Source organism: Oryza brachyantha, chromosome 8, assembly GCF_000231095.2.
Source record: "Oryza brachyantha chromosome 8, ObraRS2, whole genome shotgun sequence".
NCBI lineage: Eukaryota > Viridiplantae > Streptophyta > Magnoliopsida > Poales > Poaceae > Oryza > Oryza brachyantha.
Genome location: NC_023170.2, coordinates 17,398,610 through 17,420,683, shown reverse-complemented (window position 1 = coordinate 17,420,683; position 22,074 = coordinate 17,398,610). Strand labels below are relative to the sequence as shown.

At 45.8% G+C, this 22,074-nt stretch overlaps 5 protein-coding genes and 1 pseudogene across 6 annotated transcripts; 5 read left to right on the top strand and 1 right to left on the bottom strand.

The window, feature by feature from the left end:
- LOC102710519 (heat stress transcription factor B-2b-like) lies at positions 1-1,737 on the top strand. The gene is made up of 2 exons (XM_006659593.3): positions 1-532; positions 614-1,737. The coding sequence occupies exons 1-2, from the start codon at positions 236-238 to the stop codon at positions 1,430-1,432; spliced, it is 1,116 nt and encodes a 371-aa protein (XP_006659656.1). The 5' UTR covers positions 1-235; the 3' UTR covers positions 1,433-1,737.
- Positions 1,738-3,755: 2,018 nt separating this feature from the next.
- Positions 3,756-5,879, top strand: LOC121055218 (annotated as a pseudogene).
- Positions 5,880-6,597: 718 nt separating this feature from the next.
- LOC102710231 (RHOMBOID-like protein 2) lies at positions 6,598-9,620 on the top strand. Its single transcript, XM_006659592.3, has 5 exons — positions 6,598-7,002; positions 7,760-7,923; positions 8,434-8,600; positions 8,849-9,096; positions 9,297-9,620. The coding sequence occupies exons 1-5, from the start codon at positions 6,713-6,715 to the stop codon at positions 9,406-9,408; spliced, it is 981 nt and encodes a 326-aa protein (XP_006659655.1). The 5' UTR covers positions 6,598-6,712; the 3' UTR covers positions 9,409-9,620.
- A 948-nt stretch (positions 9,621-10,568) lies between these two features.
- LOC102709952 (plant UBX domain-containing protein 8-like) lies at positions 10,569-15,251 on the top strand. Of its 2 annotated transcripts, XM_006659591.3 has the most exons (11): positions 10,643-10,912; positions 11,771-11,832; positions 11,935-12,406; positions 12,488-12,568; positions 12,642-12,748; positions 13,063-13,303; positions 13,396-13,584; positions 13,672-13,836; positions 13,963-14,106; positions 14,186-14,242; positions 14,912-15,251. In XM_006659591.3, exons 1-11 carry the CDS (start codon positions 10,829-10,831, stop codon positions 15,023-15,025), a joined length of 1,716 nt encoding a protein of 571 aa, XP_006659654.1. In that variant the 5' UTR covers positions 10,643-10,828; the 3' UTR covers positions 15,026-15,251. The 2 variants fall into 2 exon arrangements, with proteins under 2 accessions (XP_015696188.1, XP_006659654.1); XM_015840702.2 differs by lacking the exons at positions 14,186-14,242; positions 14,912-15,251 and having other exon boundaries at positions 10,569-10,912; positions 13,954-14,045.
- A 124-nt stretch (positions 15,252-15,375) lies between these two features.
- Positions 15,376-16,048, bottom strand: LOC102722142 (non-specific lipid-transfer protein C4). Its single transcript, XM_006660294.3, has 2 exons — positions 15,694-16,048; positions 15,376-15,590 (listed from the first exon to the last, which is right to left on the bottom strand). Exons 1-2 carry the CDS (start codon positions 15,974-15,976, stop codon positions 15,583-15,585), a joined length of 291 nt encoding a protein of 96 aa, XP_006660357.2. The 5' UTR covers positions 15,977-16,048; the 3' UTR covers positions 15,376-15,582.
- A 4,665-nt stretch (positions 16,049-20,713) lies between these two features.
- LOC102721860 (BAG family molecular chaperone regulator 3) lies at positions 20,714-22,074 on the top strand. Its single transcript, XM_040527005.1, has 2 exons — positions 20,714-21,225; positions 21,314-22,074. The coding sequence occupies exons 1-2, from the start codon at positions 20,734-20,736 to the stop codon at positions 21,794-21,796; spliced, it is 975 nt and encodes a 324-aa protein (XP_040382939.1). The 5' UTR covers positions 20,714-20,733; the 3' UTR covers positions 21,797-22,074.

Genomic DNA, 22,074 nt, shown 5'->3' with positions numbered 1-22,074 from the left:
TCCATCTCCCTCACGCTACCCTCTCCCTCCCTCCCGCCCATCCCCCCCACTCGCCGGAGACCGACCGACCGACCTCGTCGTGGCTCGCCCTTCGTTTATCGCCTCTCCACCGTCTCTGTCCACGCTACCGGAAGCTTCCAGAAGCCCCCCCGCGGAGTCTGCGTTTCGTTTCTCCGGAGCCGCAACGGTGTACCCGGGCCAGATCTGCGCGCCCGCCGGCGGCGGCGGCGGTGCCATGGCTGAGAAGGGCGCCGCCGCCGTCGCCGCAGCGGCGGCACCGGGGGAGCCATCTCCATCTCCGCCCCCGCCGGCGCCGGCTGCGGAGGCGGGGCAGCAGAGGTCCGTGCCCACGCCGTTCCTGACCAAGACGTACCAGCTGGTGGACGACCCCGCCGTCGACGACGTCATCTCCTGGAACGACGACGGTTCCACCTTCGTGGTGTGGCGCCCCGCCGAGTTCGCCCGCGACCTCCTCCCCAAGTACTTCAAGCACAACAACTTCTCCAGCTTCGTTCGCCAGCTCAACACCTACGTACGTTCGTTTTTCGTTTTCGTCTTTCCTTCGCCTCTCACCGTTCGATTTCATCGCCTCATCGGAGCTGATTCCTTGCAGGGATTCAGGAAGATTGTCCCGGACAGATGGGAGTTCGCCAACGACTGCTTCCGGCGAGGGGAGAGGCGGCTGCTCTGCGAGATACACCGCCGGAAGGTCACGCCGCCCGCGCCGGCAGCGACGACGGGGGCGGTCACGGTTGCGGCCACGATCCCGATGGCGCTGCCGGTGACGCGGGATGGCTCTCCCGTACTGTCCGGCGAGGAGCAGGTTATATCCTCCAGCTCGTCCCCCGAGCCTCCGTTCCTGCTGCCGCAGGCGCCGTCCGGCTCCGGCTCCGGCTGCGTCGCGTCCGGCGACATGGGCGAGGAGAACGACCGGCTGCGGCGGGAGAACGCGCAGCTCGCGCGGGAGCTCAGCCAGATGAAGAAGCTCTGCAACAACATCCTCCTCCTTATGTCCAAGTACGCCTCAACCCAGCAGCTCGACGCGGCCAACGCCGCAGGCGGGAACTGCTCCGGCGAGTCCGCCGAAGCAGCCGCCACGCCGCTCCCACCCCCCGCGGTCCTCGACCTCATGCCGTCCTGCGCGGCCGCTCTCGCCGTCGCCGCCACGCCCGCACCGGACACCGACGAGGAAGCGATGAGCGCGAAGCTCTTCGGCGTCTCCATCGGCCGGAAGCGAATGCGACGCGACGGCGACGACCGCGCGGCGGAGGTGAAGGCGGAGCCGATGGACGGTCGGCCGCACGCCAAGGAGGACGACCACTCGGCGGAGACGCAGGTCTGGCCCATTTACCGGCCCAGGCCCGTCTACCAGCCCATCCGGGCCTGCAACGGGTACGACTACGACGACCAAGACGGCTCCAACTCTAGCTAAGTTGTGTGTTAGACCCGTCTCATCATCAAATTAACTACTACTATACTCCTTACAAGATAAAAAAATGGCAATCAACCTTGGGATTTACATGATCCCAATGTCTTTGTAGTGTTCTTTACTAGAACTACTCTACTGATTTTCCTTTTCTTTTATCTCTACTAGTATTTCTTTCCATATATTATTATCCTTTGTACATACTACTACCAGTGAGAAGGTAAATTAATTAAGATCAGAGTTCCAAGTACGCCTGCTGTTTCTGGCTTTTGTGTTGGTGAGGGGAATGTGAGATTGGGGGTATGTGGATTTATTTGGGCTTCAGATCAAGAAATTCTCGAGAGTATTAGTGAGTGATGGGCGTTTTGTCTAACGAGGAAAATATCTTGCCCACACGGCGCGACTACTAGAAGGTGCGGAAAGCCGCTTTTCTTCCAAGCCAAGTCGGGGCTCCCCTTGATTTGATTGCGATCTGGACAGTGACCTGTCGTGCCAACGACCCAGCCCACGGAATTCTATTGTCGCTATTTGTTTCCTATTTTTTTTGCTATTGTCGCTATTTTTCTTTTTTCTGTCTAAACGTCCATAATAATCTTATTTTTTTTCGTGTCTAACGTTTAATTATTTGTCTTATTTAAAAATTTTTTCGATTAATATTTTTATTATTACTAGATGATAAAATATAAATATTATTTATACGTGACTATTTTTTTAAGATTTTGTACAAAATTTTTAAATAAGATAAATAGTTAAACGTTGAATACGGGAAAACGAAAAATAAGATTATTATGAGACGTAGGCAGTATGTTACCATGGTAATTTCGTTTACCAGTTCAGTTTTTCTTTTTATTTTTTGGTGGGAGAAAGTCTATAATTGTGCAGTCAGTTGGTCCAAAATGTTGACAAAATATCATTTTTTAATGACCTGGTTAAAATTATGTTAGCCTAATAGAACATTAATTGTTATTTCTTAATCAAGATTGAGTTAAATACCTCTAATCTTGTAATAAAATCTCCTGACTCTAAACATTGGAATCAAGAGGTCTACGTGTAAAATAAGGCACCCTCCGGTTTTTTATATTAACATCTTTGACTTGTGTTTCGATATTTGATCATTCTTTTTATTCTTAAATTTATGTAAATATGTAAAATTATAAGCCACGTTTAAAATTTCTTTAGTAATGAATTAAATCATAAAAATAAGTAATAATTATATAAACTTATAAAAATAATTAATAATTATATAAACTTTTAAATAAGATGAATGATCAAACTTATCCATAAAAATTAACTATGTCAAATAAAAAAATATTAACAGACTATTTAAGTCTTAACTATCTCTTTTCTTATATAGAGTACTCCTCCCTAAAGTTGGATGATTCTTACCGTTTTGGCTTTGGACAATAACATGATCTTTTAAATATCTCTTTAACTATGATTTTATATTAAATTACATAAAATAAATAAAAAATTAGTTTTATTAAAAATATTTTATGACTTGTCTACACATATTCTAGTGTTTTTAAATTAAATATTTTAGAAGTTATCAATAAGTAAACTTTTATAAGTTTAAATACATGCTTGTTCGAAACAACTATAATTATATATAGAATTGGAGTGAGTACTTAGCAATATAAACTATAAATGTGAAAACCTCTTAAATTTAGAGGCTTAATAAAGTCTATTGATTCCAATATTTAAGATGGAATAGCTCCAATTGTAGAGCATAAGTAAAGTGTTTTTATTCTGTTATAACACTACCGCGTTTGTTATCTAAGTACTACTAAAGCAACACAAAAGGGAAAATACCTCTGAAGTTAGAATCTCAATAAAGCCTGCCCCTTAATTCCAAACACATACCGAATATCTGTGAATGAAAAATACTAGTAAATATTTTTTTTATTATAATCTAAAACTGCCACTTTTGAATTTAGATACAAGTAAATACATTTGAACTTAGATTCTTAATAAATTGAGCCTCTTGATTCCAAACATAGGAGTGAATATCTCTAAATGCAGGATATAATAAAATCTTTCTTATTCTAATCCAACAACACTCAGTATTGAGAGTGAACTATTTTCTAAATTAACGGTGTTGTGGCTATCTGATAATCTTGTACCGTTTTGCAATTTCCAGTTACTTATGACACAATTCTAATTTCAAACCAAGGAAATGAATTACATGCAGTGAGAAACTACTCTTTTTGTTTGAGTACTTAATAACCATTCTAACCACACATCATTGTTATATTTTTGACCTGTGGATCTTCTTCCCCACATTACTTTTTTTTTTCTCCACAAGTTTACATTACTTACATCTAAGGGAGCCATGGTTGCCATCCTCAATGTACTCGTAGTTATCTTGCACTTGTTTTTTGTGCTTCATGCTGGGCAAGCCTGCATGCGTAAGGTGTACGATGTTACAAACTATGGAGCCAAGCCGAGCAACGAGGACAACAAGGATGTGAGCAGAGCACTCTCGTTTATTCCTTCCTCTGTGTCTTGTCCGAATTCTCAAACCCATTTGATTGGTTGATCCTGACGAAATGCAGCAGCTTTGTGGTGTTGTGATTTCTGAATCATTTATTCATGTGTCCGAAATGAGATCTGTATATATATGTGCAGGCTTTCTTGGCTGCATGGAGCGCGGCGTGCGGCTCGGCGGCCGGCAACGCGACGCTGCTGATCCCCAATGGCACCTTCGTCGTCGGCACCGTCAAGTTCCGCGGGCCGTGCGAGAGCGGCGGCGCGACCGCCGTGGTCATCGACGGCGTGCTGCAGCCTCCTGGTGGTGTCTCCAATGACGATGCCTGGATCACGTTCGCCGGCGTCAACAACCTCCTCGTCACCGGCGCCGGCACCCTCGACGGCCAGGGCGGCGACGGAACCGACGACGACTACTGCTACCAGCGCAAGCCAATCACCACGGTGACCATTAACCTTATCAAGATTCAAGATTGGCTCGGATGTTTCTTTTAATTTTCTTTCAAGCGTGCATCCTCGTCTTTTCGCTTATACTTATATTTATAAACCAAAATTTTAATTTTTAATCTTAAATATGAATTTAATTTAAGTTTTTTTTGTCATCATTTATTTTTCAGTATTTAGTCTTAAATTATTAAAAACACTTATATATATTTTATTAACAAATTATTTTTATTTTAAAATATGTCATTTGGTTTTTACAAGTAATTGATATATCGAATTGATGACGTGGCGTTTGGTGTAGACTCTGAAGTTGGAAGGCGTGACGAACACGGTGGTGAGGGGCCTGAGGCTGGTCAACAGCCGAGGATTCCACGTCAACTTCCACCGGAGCAGCTACGTCACGGCGGAGGGCCTCCACATCCAGGCGCCGGCGACGAGCCGGAACACGGACGGCGTCCACGTCGGGCTCTCCGACCACGTCACCATCTCCAACACCTCCGTGGCCACCGGCGACGACTGCGTCTCCCTCGGCCCCGGCTCCACCGACGTCGTCGTCAGCGGCGTCACCTGCAGCCCCGGCCACGGGATCAGCATCGGCAGCCTGGGGAAGGCCGCCGGCGAGGCGGACGTCCGCGGGGTGGTCGTCAAGAACTGCACGGTGAGCGCCACCACCAACGGGCTGCGCGTCAAGACGTGGCCCGGCTCGCCGCCGAGCCGCGCCTACAACATCACCTTCCAGGACATCGCCATGGCCGACGTCAACAACCCCATCATCGTCGACCAGCACTACTGCCCCCATGGCCAGTGCTCTGACATCGCCAAGGTACGTACGTCCGGCCATCTCTCTCCATTGATGATCAGCAAGCAGCTCAGACACATTTGCCGGCACATCGCCATTGCCGCCGTTGTTATTGTTTGCATACATGCAGCCATCGCTGGTGCAGATCAGCGACGTGAGGTACGAGAGGATCAGTGGCACGTCGAGCAGCAGGGAGGCGGTGCGGTTGCTGTGCAGCGAGAGCCGGCCGTGCAGCAGGGTGCGCCTCGACCAGATCAACCTCAGCTGTGGCCAGACTCCATGCGGCGCGCAGATGAGCAACGTGCAGGGGATGCACACATCCATGGGCCATGCACCAAGCCCCAGCCCCAGCCCAGCCCCGGCCGCCATTGTTCATCTCGAGCAAGAAGCCGACGACGAAGAGTCGAGTACTGAACAAATTCGAGGAGTTATGTTGCTCTGAGATCAGAGCCATGGAGAGGGACGGAAGAAAATTAATTGAAATGGTGGATTTTTCATTTTTTTTCTAGGGCATTACGTTGAGCAAGATAGGTCATAGAAGCACATTGTTTTTGAGTGAGATTCAGCATTCAGGTGATAGTATTTTCTATGATTTGTCCAAAATTTCAAGCCTGATTGCTGCAGCATGCGTTATATCTCTGCATCTTAAAAATAGAGTTGTTCTTCTTCTCGGTCATTTTACTTAAAAACAGAAAGAGAAAACAACCCGTAAAACCATTCGTTATAATGTACGGGCATGACACTAATAATATAGAAAGTCAGTCTTGACCTATGAATGATTTTACGAAGGGACGACGTTGAGATGAATTGCATCCTCATCTCTTGGCTTTTGCTTATATATTTATAAGCTAAAATTTAAATTTAATTTTAAATTTAGAGTTGATTTTAATGTTTTTTATATTATAGTTTATTTTTCAGTTTTGACTTTTAGCTTGCCATGGACACGTATATAAAAGTTTTATTCACAAACTATTTCCCGTTTGCAAATATATTGTTTGGATTTCTCTTTTAAAACCGAAAAGACGAAGAAATCTTAAATCATTGTTCGAATTTTCTACAAAAGTAAAATAACCCATCAGAAAATTACAGTTTTGTACCTATTTTGACTGTGCTAGCTAGTACCATGTTAAATGATTTGGTAATTGCATTCACTAAAATTTTGGCCAGTCTTATTTTGGGAGTAGCTAACTTAAACACCTTTTAATTAATTAAACACTCTTATCATTAAAAACTAGTGAAATGAATGCCCATCAAAAAGTTCTGTCACCGGCCGATGGTCCCGCCGTCCAGCCTCGCAGCCCCCTCCCCCACACGCCGGCGACCGCAGCCGTCGCCGTCGGCCACCTCACTCCCTCGTCCTCGCCTCCCTCCTCGCTTCCAAGCCAAGCCAAAAAGCTCCACAAGCCCAACCACCACTCCACTACTCCCACACACACTCGCACTCCCACTACCACCCCAGCAAACGCTTGCTTGCTTGCTTGCTTCCCCTTCCCCTCAATTCTACCCGAGCTGCTGCTATAATTACGAGCTGCACTGCTGAACCCTAACCGCTGTGCAGTATGGCGAGCAGCAGCAGCGAGGGGAAGGCTGCCGCCGGCGGCGGCGGCGGCCCTGGGTACCAGTATGCGTCGTACGGCGGGTACTACGACGAGGAGCGGCGGTGGTGGCCGTGGCTCGTGCCCACCGTGCTCGTGGCCTGCATCGTGGTGTTCCTCGTCGAGATGTTCGTCAACAACTGCCCCCGCCACGGGAGCCCCCTCCGCGGCGAGACCTGCGTCGCCGGCTTCCTCCACCAGTTCGCCTTCCAGCCGCTCCGGGAGAACCCGCTGCTCGGCCCCTCCTCCGCCACGTACGCCTCTATGCTTCCGCTTACTCCGATTCCATGCGCGATTCGGTCATCTGGGCTTGAAATGTGGGGAATTTTAGTGGTGTGAAGGTGGCGTCTTGTCGTTACCGGGGAATTTCCCTTTCCTTTTTCCGCTCCAGGTGTGTAGGAGATGGGAGAGACCCCTGCGATGGCGACTAGTTAGATCTTTTCAACTACCTGTGTCTGAAAAACAAAACCTTTATTATCAGTATTGCATTAAGATTATTAGATTCTCATTCCAGGAACAATTCGATTGGCGACTCGTTAGATCTTTATTGGTACTGAAGTAGAGTAAAATAATACGGAGTAAAATTTAGTAGCTTTGTGCCTTTGTAGCGTGGAGCAACCCAAAGTCCTGGAACAATTCGATTGGCAGGGAAATATTATATTCTTATAAGATTTGTCTTATAGTGTTTACGTCACTTGCAGGTTTTCCAAATACAACCATGTCATGCATATTATATGAGTACTTTTTATCAATTATAATTCGCAGTTAGGTGACTGGTCTATGTTGCTCGGTTGGCTTTTGTATCTGTCCTACCCTTGCAATCCAGGATTATGAAGGGATGGTAATATTTTAACCCATGTTAAAAAAGCGATTTTTGTGAATTTCATCACATGGGAAGCTTTGTGAGGACTACATTATCTGATCCTTTTTGATACATTGTTCAGTTTATTTATTTTGGTAGTGTTAAGAACAAGGGGACTCTTAGTGCTAATTGTTTGCTCCATTGGCCAGTTTGGAGAAGATGGGAGCTCTAGACTGGGCGAAAGTTGTTCATCAGCACCAAGCATGGCGTCTCATCAGTTGTATCTGGCTGCATGCTGGTCTAATCCACCTGATTGTCAACATGCTAAGCTTACTATTCATTGGACTCCGCCTTGAGCAGCAATTTGGGTTTGGTAAGCTTTTATAAGTGCAAAATCGGTCATTTTACCATCATCACAGCAAGGCAAATCTGGTTGAAGCACCTTGCTTTAATATCTTTATACATCAATCGTTTTGTCTTGAAGTACCCTCTCCTTTTAGCTGAGCTAGTCTAACTATATACATCACCCTTTATACAGCATAGGTGTTCTCTGAACTAGTCTGACTTGGCACTTCTAGCACTTGTCAGACCTTATATTACCCATTATTCGTAATACAGGCTCAAATCAATGCATTACCATTGTTGAAACCACTTAACTGGTTAGCTTGCCATGTTATCGTTTCGTAGGCATTACTTACAATGCAAGGCTATTTTGTTCATAAATGTGAGACTGACTTTGTCTTTTGGCATTCAAATACTAACAATTTAGTCAATTTACGTATGTCTATATTGTAAATATTGGACCCATAATTTTCATGTCAATGTGGGCCCATTTCTCATTTGCAAGTTTAAATACACTGACATCAGTTTCCTTGATTACAAGTGCGTATTGGGATCATCTACCTGCTATCTGGCTTTGGTGGTAGCGTGCTGTCTGTGCTATTTTTGCGTAATAACTACATTTCCGTCGGTGCCTCTGGAGCTTTGTTTGGCTTACTTGGGTCTATGCTCTCTGAGCTTATAATGAATTGGACTATTTATTCTAACAAGGTCAGCAGAACAGAGACCATACCTATATTATTTGAGTAATTTTACCATCCTTGAGAAGATACCAGGAGGTACAACTGTTTTCTATATAAAATTTGGTACCTCTTGATACCTTACATACTAGAGGGTATTAAATTTTACATAGAAAACAGTGATACCTCATGGTACCTTCTCAAGAATGGAAAAAATGCTCATATTGTTTACTCCAATTTAGTTGTTCCATGCAAGTTTCTGTTCGGTTGCTCTTGCAGGCAGCGGCAATCATAACTCTGCTGTTTATAATTGCAATCAATTTGGCAATCGGCATACTGCCGCATGCTGATAACTTTGCACATATTGGTGGATTTGTGACTGGATTCCTTCTTGGGTTTGTCCTGCTGGCAAGACCTCAGTTTGGTTGGATGGAACGACACGAGTTGCCACAGACTAATCAACCTCGAAAGTACAAAGCATACCAGTATGTTTTGTGGATTGTTGCCATCTTCTTGCTGCTAGTTGGGTAAGTCTGTCCACTTCATCTAAAAGCACGGTGTGTGTGTAGTTAATAATTGTTCCACGTCACATCTCACTTTTGTAGTAGCAAAGTGATTTTGTCAAGATATACGATGCTATAAACTGCCATAGTAGCTTGAATGAGCAATAATTCGTCAATGCATCATTAAGAAAGTATAAACCTGACGAAAGTGACTTACTATGCAGATTTGTGATTGCCTTGGTGATGCTTTTCAAGGGCAAGAATGGAAATGATGGTTGCCACTGGTGCCACTATCTGAACTGCATTCCAACATCCAGATGGAAGTGCAGTACCTAGATGCTTCAGCACTCAGTTAGCTTTTCTCCAAATTACATACATATTCTTTTGGGAACGATTTTCTAGCTTGTGTGCTTGTAGATATCGACAAGAAATTTGCCACCAGAGTTGAATTCTGAGTACAATCCTTTCTGCTTGTTATTTGAGCTTGTAACAGACGTTTATTTCAGGCAACGCTATATTGGTTCGCTTCAAAAGTTTGCACTGTTCAACTGTATTCTATCATAAAATATTTGATTATGTGGCCTACTTTACCTTACCTTATTATTTCTTGCATTGGGAAATTGTTTGGTTACTACTGGTTGTCAACCAGTATAGGGTTGATGGTTTGGTTTATTCGTGAGAAAAAATATTATATTTATAAATGAAAAATAATTTATGTATAAAATTTTTATATATATATTCTTAGCGATTTAAAAGTCAATGTTAAAAAATAATCTATGATTTAAAAACACCAAATATACTTTAAATTTAAGGTTAAAAGTTCAAAAAATGACTTACAAGTATGAGTGTAAGCGAAAAAATGAGGTGCATGTATCCTTTTTATCAAATTTTCCTTTTGGTTTTGTTTAAATTTTCTTTTTCACGTCATTATTTCTTTTGAGCTGGTTTGCAGTATTAGTTAACCAAAGCCTACCACGGATTATTCATAAGTCGAATCGCCCATCCCTACGTAGGATTTAGGATTGGCAACTTCAAATGAAACTGGACAGTTGGCAACACGCCGGCACGGAGCAACGAACATCCACCCTCCTCGGAGAAGGCAAGGTATCCACTAGTCGGCAGTGGCAGCAAAAGTGCTTTCATGTTCTTTGTTTTTGCTTGGTAGAGGGCAGCTTGTCGACAAAGCATACATACATACTTGTTCCACAAGACGGTGGAAACTACTTTACCTCCATGCCCCCTCTCCCATCACTGTGGAAAGGCCGCCGCATTCGGCTGTTTTTATAACTTATCTAGATTTTTTTCATACGCACGTCTTCGTTAAACAATGTTTTTTTACAATAATTAATAATTAATTAATAATATATTAATGTATTACTATATTTTTCGTACCGGGTAACTTACCTTAAATCTAATCTTAACCGAACATGCCGTGCGTCTTCTCCTACCTACCCATCTAGAGGGTAAGACCGGAAATGCACTACATCAGTGGGCCAAAGCAGCCCACGGCCCACGGCCCAGCAAGCAAACCTATTACTAGTATAATAAACAAACAAGAGAAACTGGTAATAAAAGAATGAAAATACCCTAAAAAAAATAGAAATCGTCACAGCTTGTTGAAGTACTAATTCGCACGGCTCCCTTTCTTCGCGACTCCTCCTCCTCCTCCGCTCTCCGGCTTCCACCTCTCTGCCGTCGCGTCGTCTCGCCGCCGGGGAGCGCGGACACCCAGGCCTGCGCTGCTGCCGCCGCCGCCATGGTGAGGCCCACGCGGGACGCGATCGACACCTTCGTCGGCATCACCGGCGCCGATGAGGCCGCCGCCGCCCGCAAGCTCGAGGTGAACGCCGACCCGCTCCCCTCCCCCTGCTCCTCCGTTCACCGTCGCCATTCTGCGCAGCCTCGAACTTGTGCGCATGGATACGTCGAATGCGGGGTTAGGGTTGGCGTATTTTTTTCATTTTCTGCTTGGTGTTTAGATGGCGATGCGCCGCGGTTTGGGGATGTGTGTGGTGCGCGTGTGATGCGCGATTTTGAGCTGTGAGTTGATGAGAACATGGGGGTGGGGTGGGGTGGGGTTCTAGGGTGTTTTAGTTTAGAGTCGAGTACATGGGGCGGATTGGGGATTGTGTGTTGAAATGCCTGCGAATTTTCAGGTTTGGTGGTATCATGGATGCATGCTCTTAATTTTCACTTCAGCTTGCGCCGTCAACAATGCTGAACACTGCATGGTGTGGACACCATGAAGATCTATGATTGTGATTGTGATTTGTTCACTCCTGTAGTAAGACGACCGACTTTGTTTATGTTCTGGAAGTTCTGTAGGAAAAATGACACCATCATAGTAGTTGGTTACTTGAGTAAGAGTTAGGGGGAATCACAACCAACTTTGTTTATTTTCTGGAAGTTCTGTAGGGAGAAACGACACAATCATAGTTGGTTCTACTTGGAGTAAGAGGTAGAGGGAATAATTTCTATTTGAATGTTTGGTTTGACCTTTGTGTGGTTGGACTGCTGTTGTTACTGAATGGTTTTAGTCAATGTTGCAGATCTGTTTTCTGTAATTTTATTGAACATCGATTTATCTATCCCTGTTTCCCTTGAATGCATGCTACAACACACAGAGGGACAGACAAAGTCCTTACACAAGTCGATATTTCAAAGCGAACTTCTGACTGACTAATCAAATGCTAACCAGGAACATCATGGTGACCTAAATGAAGCCGTGAATGCCTATTTCAATGAAGGAGATAGAGCCAGGTATTTTTTGTTTCTCCTAGCAGTTGCCTTGTTGTGTACATTTATTGACCTGATACCATGCTGTTCCCGTCATTATATTTAACTGAGCTATATGATTTTCAGCACCAGAGCCAATCAAAATCCTATACCTGCCGGTCATGATGACATGATGGAGTTGGATGAACCATTTGGTCCCAGCCCTACATTTCACATGCCTTCTGGCAATCCTTTTCCAGTTCTGGATCAAGGTTTTTTAGAACGAGCTGCTGCTGCAGTGTTTGGTGGGGGACCTCAGGTTACATACCCTAGGGGGGTGAGGCGTTCTGGTCGTGGTTCTATTTTTGAAGATGTTACTGGACCTGAGTCTTCACATGGGCCAGAGATTCGTGGGACTGTTCTGAGTGATGAAGATGATCATGATTATTTGCCATCTGCTCAAGATCCTCATCTCCGAAGCAATACTTCAAGCGCAAACTATTCTGTACCAAGTGCTCCTCCAATGGTTGCTATTAGTGATGGTAACAATGACATAGAAGAGGAGATGGTTCGTGCTGCAATAGAAGCATCAAAAAGGGATGCTGATGGACTGACAAATGTAATACTGATTATCTGATCTCTCTTTTTAGAAATTTAGAATTTATACATCTTTTTTATGAAACCATTTTGCACTATGTAGGGTCTTAGTGGGGAACGTGAAAATGCATCATGTGGCAGAGATGATGATGAGATTGCTCGAGCAGTTTCTATGTCCTTACAGGTAGTTATTAAACACACAGTTCTGTTTTGTGCCTTTAACTCTATGTTGACTTATTTTTTGTGTGACTATTTAGGCAGCAGAGCAAGAGAGTGTTCTACGGCAAGAGGGAGTGCATGTGGTTGATCATTCGAATTTATCTGATAAGGAAGACGTTGAAGGAGCAACTGGGACAGTTGAAAGGTGACAATCAAATATTGTTTAACAATCTATGCATGTCTTATTTTTTTATTATATTTGGTTATTTATATAGCAATGTTTGCTAGGTTTCCAGATAATGACAATTGCTCCATGGATATTGAGTTTGCTTAATTGTTTCAGCTTTACAAAGCAATGCTTTCTTGCAGCTGCACCTACTATATTCTTTAGATATTTTTGTGTTATTGAATTTGTTGTGATTAGCTAAACATGAGAAATGTGTTCCCAGTGTAATCTTGCTTTAACTGTCTTCTATCTAGTTGCAACTGATTCCTCCTGCATATTGTATCTTGTTTTAGGCAAGGACCAACTTCAGGGAAAGTTGGAACGTCTGATCAATTAGTAAGTGAAGAGAATTTCCAGGAGGATATTGAACATGACGAGGAACAGTCTTTAGTTAGACAACGCTCTAGGCGTGTACCACCTGGAAATGCTGAATCAACAGAAGTGCTGCAAAGGGCTAACAGTCATCCATCAAGTCTGCCACCTGGTAACATTCAAAACAATCGCCAGTTCAGTGGGGTTTTCCCTTCAGAGGAGGTATTCTAATCCATCACACCTGTAATAAAATAAAATTTAACCATACTTCAGCTTCCGCTCAGCTTACAAACCTGTTAATTTTTGTTGCAAAGTGGGGTGGCATTTCTTCCGAAGAGCATGATGAGGCTGTTATGCTTGAGGCTGCAATGTTTGGTGGAATTCCGGAAAGAGCAGCATATCCATTTTCTCTCCCGTCTCATAGAAACTCACGTCGCTACCACTCAGTTACTCATCCTCCCTCACCAGCATTAACTGCACAGCGGCTGTTAAGGGAGCAGCAGGTATGGACTTTGGAGTAGTACTTATCTGTGGGATAAGGATAATAGCACAACAACTGCTGGATTTAACACCTGGTGTTTGAATTGTAGGACGATGAGTATCTAGCATCTCTCCGAGCTGACCGAGAAAAAGAATTGAAGGCAGAGCAGGAGGCTGAGGTCCGCAGATTGGAAGCAGCTGCTGAAAGAGAAGCTGCTATTGCAAAGCAAAAACAAGAGGAAGAAGAAAAGCGAAGAAAACAACTTGAGGAAGAGGTAATTGAGTATTCTAGCTTTCTTATGCATTCCCTCTAGAACTCGTCTACTATCCATTTTCCATAGCTTGTTAATTTACCACACAGTGGTATATTGATTATGTTATTTATGGGCAAGTGAAAATAGGAATTGGAGTCCAAACTTACAGGCAAACAAGCATCATTGCCAAAGGAGCCATTGCCAGGTGACGAGGGGGCCATCACAGTTGTAGTTCGCATGCCTGATGGTCGTCGTCAGGGAAGACGTTTTTTGAAATCTGACAACCTTCAGGTAACATAGTCTGTTAGTTGCCAGAATGCTTAATGAGACACACCAGTATTCCCTCAACAAATTTCTGGAGTTCTTGCAGGTCCTTTTTGATTTCATAGACATCTCCAGGACTTTCAAACCAGGAACCTATAGGCTGGTAACTTTGTTAACCTTTTCAATTATTTTCTTGGAGTTCCACAAATATTTTAGAGAGAAATCATTGCTGCTACCAATACCTGTTGGAACTGGATTGTATACTAGCACAAGCTGGTTATTTACGCCAGCACAAGCTGGATTGTATACTATGATTATGCCTGCTTTTACATGTCGCTGTAGATGAGTTTATTTTGCTTCTAGTGTTATCAACTATCATGTGACACTCAATGATGCTTACGTTCCTAGAGTAGATCAATTTCTGAACTATGTAATGCTAAACATGTAACATCAATATTGGAGGCTGATGGTCCGGGTACGCATTGAGTTGAGTTAGGTCAGGATAATACTCTTGTTGCTTGGTAGACTATGGTTATGGATTACATTCAAACTGCAGCACCAGCTATTTTGAGCACTTACACAAAATTTAGGGGCACATTTTTTCTTCCTCCCGTTGGGTCCCTAAGACTTAGGGTCTTGTCTGAATATTGTACACATAGCTTGTGGGTTTTGCCATGCTATGATAGTTGGATGGTAAAAACTAGTTACTCTATATCACTGACCTCATGGGAGATTTCATGTTGATACTGTTTGTAGCATTTTTGGATGCCGCTAATTGAATAGTTTGATCGTAACTGAATGTTAGGTATTAAGGAAACTCTACAATATGCAGGTGAGATCTTACCCCAGGCGTCCATTCAGTGATGCTGAGAGTCAGATACCTTTAGGTGATCTCGGCTTCAACAGCAAGCAGGAAGCATTGTTTCTCGAGCAAATTTCAGGATAGAGGGACAGAGTAAATTGAAATTAACATCCAACAGGGATTCACAGAATTTTTTATGTTTTTACTTCTACCTGGCATATGTTCATGAAAATGTTAGCAAGGTTTGCATGAAACCTGGCGTTAAGGTCTCATTCTTTTGTGATAACTCAGCGTCCATATTTGAACATGCAGTCAGAATGTACATATACTGCTGCTTTCAGAGCTACAGCAATTCATCAATTCATTAGTCAGATTTTACTTGCTCATTGTTCTCGGATTGCATTATCTCCCTTTTATCGCTGACCAAAACTTACATTTCCTGTGCTGAGATGTATTGAGACGTAGAGTAGATTCTTGCAAGAACTCGCATTTGGTTCGACAAAAATAGAGATAAGGGAAAGAGTCATCGTTTAGTAATAAACCAGCAACCGGGCGTTACACAATTGTTCCCCTTGTTATTCATGTCAGACATCAACAGCAGCTGCAGCACTATAATTCTGAGCATTTTAGTAAAGGAGAAAACGAAGACGATGGCTTCCGCTTCATCAACACCTCCTTGATTATTCAACTCTTATCTTGTATCAGGCCGCTGCACAGCAAAAGGAATCATCAAGATTAGAGGCAATTAAAATGACTAATGACATGGGTAGAGCAGCAACTTATAAAGTCAAAAAAATAAAGGGGGTTATTACAGCAGTTGACTTGGGCGAGGTGGCATCTGGAAGGCAAGCTGTTCATGATGCTGATGGCGCTGCAGGCGCAGCCCTGCGAGATGGAGCTGAGCGCGCTGCAGCACTCGGCGCTCGGGTCCCCGGCGCCCGGCACCGCGTACGCGCGGCACGCCAGCAGCCGGTTCAGCTGCGGCACGCACTCCCCGCCGCCGCCGCCGCCCTGCGCCTCCGCGCCCACGGCCAGCACGACGAGCACGCACCACGCCGCCGCCGCAACCACCGCATTCCTCTTGCTCGCCGCCATCGATCTCTCTCCACTGCTTCTCTTCAGATGCGAATGTTATTCTTCCGGTCTGGCGCTTCCAGTGGCTGCGAGGAGCCGCGGCTTTTATAGGCGTCGCCGGAGCTCGCTCAGCGCGGCCGGCTCGGCGGCGATCTTTGCATGGCTCACCTACGACGACAATGGCGCAACGCACGCAAGCCGGTGAGCTCCAGGCCAGCCGAGCGCGGCGGTTTCTGCGTGCTGTACCGAACACCCCCGTGAGCGTGACTGCATGCGTGGGCGCGTCACGTTCTTGCACTGTTGAGCTTCTTCCTCCGCCGTGCGTGCGTCTCGGCCGGCCGGTGTCGGAGAGGGAGAGGGAGAGGGAGAGCGCCTGCTTCTTGGGCCTCCAGGCCTTCTCGTGATTATGGGCCATATTAGCCGGGCCCAAGTAGTCCCTCTTCTTTGGTTGGTTTTCTGGGCCCGGCCTAACCAGCTATTTGGCCCGGTTATTCTCCATCACCTCCTGCACTCACTCTGCGAGCCTATCTTTGGCTTATTCTTTGAAAAAAGTGAAACGATATATTTATAAATAAAAAATAATTTATAAGTAAAACTTTTATATACTATTTTGAGCGATATAAAAGCCAAGACTAAAAAATAAACTAAGATGAAAAAAATCAAAATCAACTCTAATTTAAGGTTAAAATTTTAAATTTTAACTTATAAGCATATAAGTGAAAAATATGAGGGTGGTACACGTGCGCAGCTCAATGTAATACCACAGTATATGCATGTATAACGTGTAACTCAATGTGTACTGTACAAATCCAGTGGGTCTCCAGCTGACAGTAACAAGTGGCTGGCTTTGCAATGTGCCATGCAATTATTTGATTTTCTAAGCAAGCTAGAACACACGCATCTCTGCAGAAGAATCCCGAGCTTTGGCATCCTCTTTCTCTGCATCGTCCACCGATCAACTCTCTGAATATTATGCAACCAGCGGTCTGAATTCATCTTTCCCGGAAAGAAATTCCCCATGTGGGCTGGCTGGCTGGCTGACCACTCGATCCGCATCATGCAACACGAGGGACTAATTTCATATAGGTTAATTAGGACTCAAGAATCAGCTGGCATCACGCATCAGGACGTCAAACTTGATTAGATAGCCAGGTATTATCACCCTATTATTTCGGCCCATTAGAGCGAACCAAAAAACATCACTCTGGTTATGCACTGCAGTACTGAAAAACCTTCACCAAAGCAGGTCACAACTAGTAGATATAATCTATTCGGAATCGCACTTGTGAACGGGTGATTGTTTGGAAAAAGTTAAACGACATATTTCTAAACCGAAGATAAATTATAAATAAAATTTTTATATACATATTATTAGTGATCTAAAAGTAGAGGTTGAAAAAAAATTCAATGAAAACCTTCCAAAATCACCTTAAATTTAAGGTTGAAAATTTAAATTTTGGCTGCATCAGCTAGGTACACAACTAAACAGGGGTATCTCATAAAGCAGATCAATGCGGCAAATCTGTGATCACTGAATAATTGGAGGGTTTTTTCCCTTCTCTTTTGTTTTCCTTTATGGTCCACACATACATGCTTGTTTGCCATGGCCAACTTGCTCCACTTTAGACCATAAATATGAGCATGTAAGCATTACAAAATATGCACACTAATCCAGTCTTTTTTGTGATAAAGAACAGGCCAGTCGGCAAAGATATGAACTTTATTCCGATGCCATTACATGACCATGAACAGTGTAACGATCTGAAATCTTTTTCCTATGATACTGCTAGCTAGCGATGCAAGGCTCTCCTATGAGCATGTATAATTGGGTGGGCACCTAGGAGCACAAATCAATGATATCGTCACACAGCTCATTTGTCGCTCTTGTCAGTTGATCCTTCAACTTCATCTAGCTATATAGGAGTTGATATCGCAACTCAATTAACTCCTGAATAACTACTGACCACAGTAATCTGGAATCTGTCTGAAGAAGCTATAGCCGCGGTACCGTGTGGAGTTAACCTGGTAGGTGCCTCTGATGCTTTCACGATTTCACCAATCGAAATCGCAACGAAAACGATCTATTTGGTGCGGTTTTTTCTCCTGGTCCTCGATCTCTGTAGTCTGTGCCGCTACCACCAGATACACACCAAACCGATGAACAGTGGAAGGAACAGCAACATCCTTCAGAGTTCAGACTTTCAGATCAGCAAGCGAACTGAATTTAATCAATGTATCGGTACTGTTTTCTGGTAGAGCCACAACTGTTTTGTTTCAATGATCAGTATAATATTTCCCAAACAACAGAACGGAAATCGGTCAAATTAATACAGCTCTCGCCGAGTGGATCAATGGTGAAAGAAAAAGTTAAAAGAGACTTGATCAGTAAAAGCGTAAAACTCTGAACCTTTTGATCGAAAGAGAGGAGGATTGATGCAGCGTTGCGATTGACAACGAAAACGAAATGCAGGTACAGTGTAGCGGTAGGTCCGACTTGCGCGTCCAAAGGTGACACCTTTCTTGAAGCTCTGCTCTTCTTGTTTCGTCGTCTTCGTCTACTCCGTCATGTGCTTGTATTGTACACGCACGCGCGGGTGCCACGAAGGTGCGTGCCGTACGAGCACGTACGTACGTACGTACGCGCGCCCGGCGGCAGAGAGGCGCCCGGCGGCATGCCGGCCGGTGGGCGGCGGCGGTGGTTGCCGCGTCGGCGGCGAGGGTGGGGCCGTCGCGATCGTCTCGTCGGAGAGAGACGGCCGTAGGTTACGCCGTCACTTTCCGATCACGTACGCGCGATCCGCTCGCGAAGCGAAGAATCCTGTGATGGACGGGGCGGTGCGCGCCGACGTGGACGGCTCGCCGCCTTCCACGTTTCGCCGGCTGTCGGTGGCCTCGCTTGCCGGGGAAGAAGACACTGGCCTCTCTCTCTGACCAAATGGCCCCACCTGTCGGTGACGCCTTTTTTTACTGCTCCTGCCGATCCGACCTGGCAGTACGGAATGGTGGTACATTTTCGTCTCGAGCTTCTCTGGATCACCACGTGGAGACGAACAACAGTAGAAGGGCCAATTATTCAGTTCACCCTTTTTTCTAAATCTGATTGGCATGCAGGATTCAGGTTTTGTTTACCTGTCTGAACATTTTGTACTGTTTTTGTTGCATTGCAGCTCGACCCAATGCATGTCTGCTTCTGCTAGCATGGACATGTTTTCTGTTCCTGTTCACCAAACAAGGCAGAGTTCTGTGGGTTCAGGCTTCAACACATTCTCGAGTTGTGGGGGCAAAGCTAGCAACTTTAGTTAGTACTAATACTGCTATTACTTTACCGATTTGATGAGCAATTTGTTATACAGTGCATGCAAGCAGATGATAGGCAGGAGCAATGTAAGATATCTGAAACTAAAAGAAGATGCCATCTGCCGATAGATCGACCGATGGTTGCAGAAATGCGACATGATGAAGCATCAGATGTAGGCGTACAAGTGTAATGCAGCAGCTGCTGCTGCAACTTTCAGGACCATCCCGGAACACACTTTCCTTAGGCTTTAATTTGTCCTCCACTACTAATCATTTGCAAATGGAGGCTTTCTTACTACTACTCACTGTACTTAGTGCTGAAAACAGGTACTCACATGTCCATGCAGTAGTAGTACTTACTTGCTTCCCATCATATCATATACTCCTAAATTATCATCAAGATTGGCACTGCATACACGACCGATTGAGTAACGAAAATGTCCCAAGCCATGATTAGGGGATGAGCACGAGTATTTCCCAAAGGAAAAAGAGGTAAACGATCAGACTAGCAATGAGCACTACTGTTCTCCTGCCGGTTGTATCAGAACCTGACACTTGGACACCCCAACTGCTGGTTCTTCTGGGAGATCAGAATTAACTTTGCAGAAGTGCATACACGAAGCACATAATTTGTCAGGCCCAAGAGAAATAACTGTGCCGCAGCAGCAAGAGAGAAGAAAGCTTGAGAAACAGCTATCTGATGATCTGGGCTTTGCTTGGAGGCGAAGGCCGGCAACGCGGAGGAGGAGGAAGAAGCTAGGTCTCGAGCCGTCGCAAGCAAGCAGCCTTGCAACCAACCACCAACCGATCGAACGAACCAAACCACCATCCATCCCCCACGCTCGCTCACCAACCCAAACCGACGCGCGTCGACGCCACCGTACGATAGCATCACAAAGCAGGTTAAATACCAGCGATACAGTCTACAGCTTCACCGTGAAAAAAGAAAAAAAAACTGATCTTGGTTTTGATTTTGATTTTTTTTCTGCATGCAGTAGTAGAAGAAGATGATGCCATTGGAGTTGTTTGCCCCACACTTGTCTATTTGCAAGGTGGCCACCATTGGGGTTGCTTGCAACTTGCATTGCTTCGTTTTATCAGTATAAATATTCTGCTACCCTGTCCCTTAGTTGTACCCTGTCTTTTTCTTCCTTCTCCTCCTCCTCCTTCCTCCTCCTCCTCCTCCTCATCTCATTCTCCAGTTGATTTCTCCAATTGGAGAGCTCACAATTGCAGCAAGCAGCTTTCTTGCTAGCTCAAAATCGCATTTTTGGGTTTGGTTGTCTCGGGGCCCGTTCTGGTGCAGCAAAGGATACATAGAGCAGAGGAAGCTAATTAAGCTAAAATAGCTAGTTAGTAGATTGTTAGTCTCTCTGGGCGATCTTAATTTGATCAGAAGAAGCAAATTTTTTTAGCTCCTGGGTTTGTGTGCAAATACGTATATAGAGAGAGGATAGTTAGTTGGGACCGTACATGAGAAGATGATGCGCGGGAAGGATCAGAAAGCAGCGGCATTTCCGGCGATGAAGAAGGAGACGGCGGCGGCGGCGGTGAAGGAGGAGGTGTGGGAGGTGCGGCCGGGCGGCATGCTGGTGCAGAAGCGGAGCCCGGACTCCGACCCGCCCCCCGGCGGCGCCCCCGTGCCGACCATCCGCGTCAAGGTCAAGTTCAATGGCGTCTACCACGAGATCTACATCAACTCGCAGGCGTCCTTCGGCGAGCTCAAGAAGCTCCTCTCCGAGAAGACGGGGCTCCACCCCGACGACCAGAAGGTGGTCTACAAGGACAAGGAGAGGGACTCCAAGGCGTTCTTGGACATGGCCGGCGTCAAGGACCGCTCCAAGATGGTGCTCCTCGAGGACCCCACCGCCCAGGCCAAGCGCCTCCTCGAGGAGCGCCGCCATAGCAAGGCCGAGCGCGCCGCCAAGTCCATCTCCCGCGTCGCCCTCGACGTCGACAAGCTCGCCTCCAAGGTAGTGCAGTGCCCACCAGCTGAGCAGGTTTTCTCTTCTCCGGTGCGGTTCCCGGCGGCGGCGGCGGCTGACTTGATTGTTCGTGCAGGTGTCGGCGCTGGAGACGATCGTGGGCAAGGGCGGGAGGGTCGTTGATGCCGACGTGGTGGCGCTCACCGAGGCGCTGATGAACGAGCTGGTCAAGCTGGACTACATTGCCGCGGACGGCGAGGTCAAGGAGCAGCGGCGAGTGCAGGAGAAGCGGGTGCAGAAGTACGTCGAGGCCCTCGACGCCATCCGTGCCAAGACCAAGAACGCAGCGGCGCCCAAGGCCAACGGTCACGCCAAGGCCCGGCCGCCGCACCTGCCGCCGCGGCCGCCCCCGGCGCAGCAGCAGCAGCGCCGGCAGTTCCAGCCGCCGGCGCCCGCGACGGCGACCGCGCCCGCGCCACAGACCGCGACAGCCAACTGGGAGTCGTTCGACCTGCTCTCGTCTGTGCCGTCCACGTCCTCGGCCCCGGTGACCACCATGGCGCCGGCGACCACCACCACCACCTCGCCGTCCCCGAGGTTCGAGTGGGAGCTCTTCTAGATGATGTGGGCCCCCCTGCCGCATGTGTGTACACGTTCATTGGCCGGTACCTTTCTTGTTCATCTTGGTCATGGTGCATGTCAATTGTCATTGTTCCTTTCCTCTCTCTCTCTCCCAATTCTTTTTTTTCTTTCTTGCTGAATTCTGAGTGTATATGGATCTCTACAAGAAAAGGCAAAAAATGTCCAGTGAGTGTGATCCTCATGAAGAAGACAACATCCAACCATGATCCATGCTCTGCAAATAAGTGGTGGCCTTTGAGATGAGATGATCAAAAA

Bases quoted from the DNA above. Each gene is read 5' to 3' on its own strand.
- LOC102710519 (XM_006659593.3), top strand. From the start codon at position 236: ATGGCTGAGAAGGGCGCCGCCGCCGTCGCCGCAGCGGCGGCACCGGGG. The intron at 533-613 runs GTACGTTCGTTT...GATTCCTTGCAG, and splicing joins TTCGCCAGCTCAACACCTAC to GGATTCAGGAAGATTGTCCC.
- LOC102710231 (XM_006659592.3), top strand. From the start codon at position 6,713: ATGGCGAGCAGCAGCAGCGAGGGGAAGGCTGCCGCCGGCGGCGGCGGC. The intron at 8,601-8,848 runs GTCAGCAGAACA...TTGCTCTTGCAG, and splicing joins GGACTATTTATTCTAACAAG to GCAGCGGCAATCATAACTCT. The intron at 9,097-9,296 runs GTAAGTCTGTCC...CTTACTATGCAG, and splicing joins ATCTTCTTGCTGCTAGTTGG to ATTTGTGATTGCCTTGGTGA.
- LOC102709952 (XM_006659591.3), top strand. From the start codon at position 10,829: ATGGTGAGGCCCACGCGGGACGCGATCGACACCTTCGTCGGCATCACC. The intron at 10,913-11,770 runs GTGAACGCCGAC...AATGCTAACCAG, and splicing joins CCGCCGCCCGCAAGCTCGAG to GAACATCATGGTGACCTAAA. The intron at 13,585-13,671 runs GTATGGACTTTG...TTTGAATTGTAG, and splicing joins GGCTGTTAAGGGAGCAGCAG to GACGATGAGTATCTAGCATC.
- LOC102722142 (XM_006660294.3), bottom strand. From the start codon at position 15,976: ATGGCGGCGAGCAAGAGGAATGCGGTGGTTGCGGCGGCGGCGTGGTGC.
- LOC102721860 (XM_040527005.1), top strand. From the start codon at position 20,734: ATGATGCGCGGGAAGGATCAGAAAGCAGCGGCATTTCCGGCGATGAAG. The intron at 21,226-21,313 runs GTAGTGCAGTGC...TTGTTCGTGCAG, and splicing joins TCGACAAGCTCGCCTCCAAG to GTGTCGGCGCTGGAGACGAT.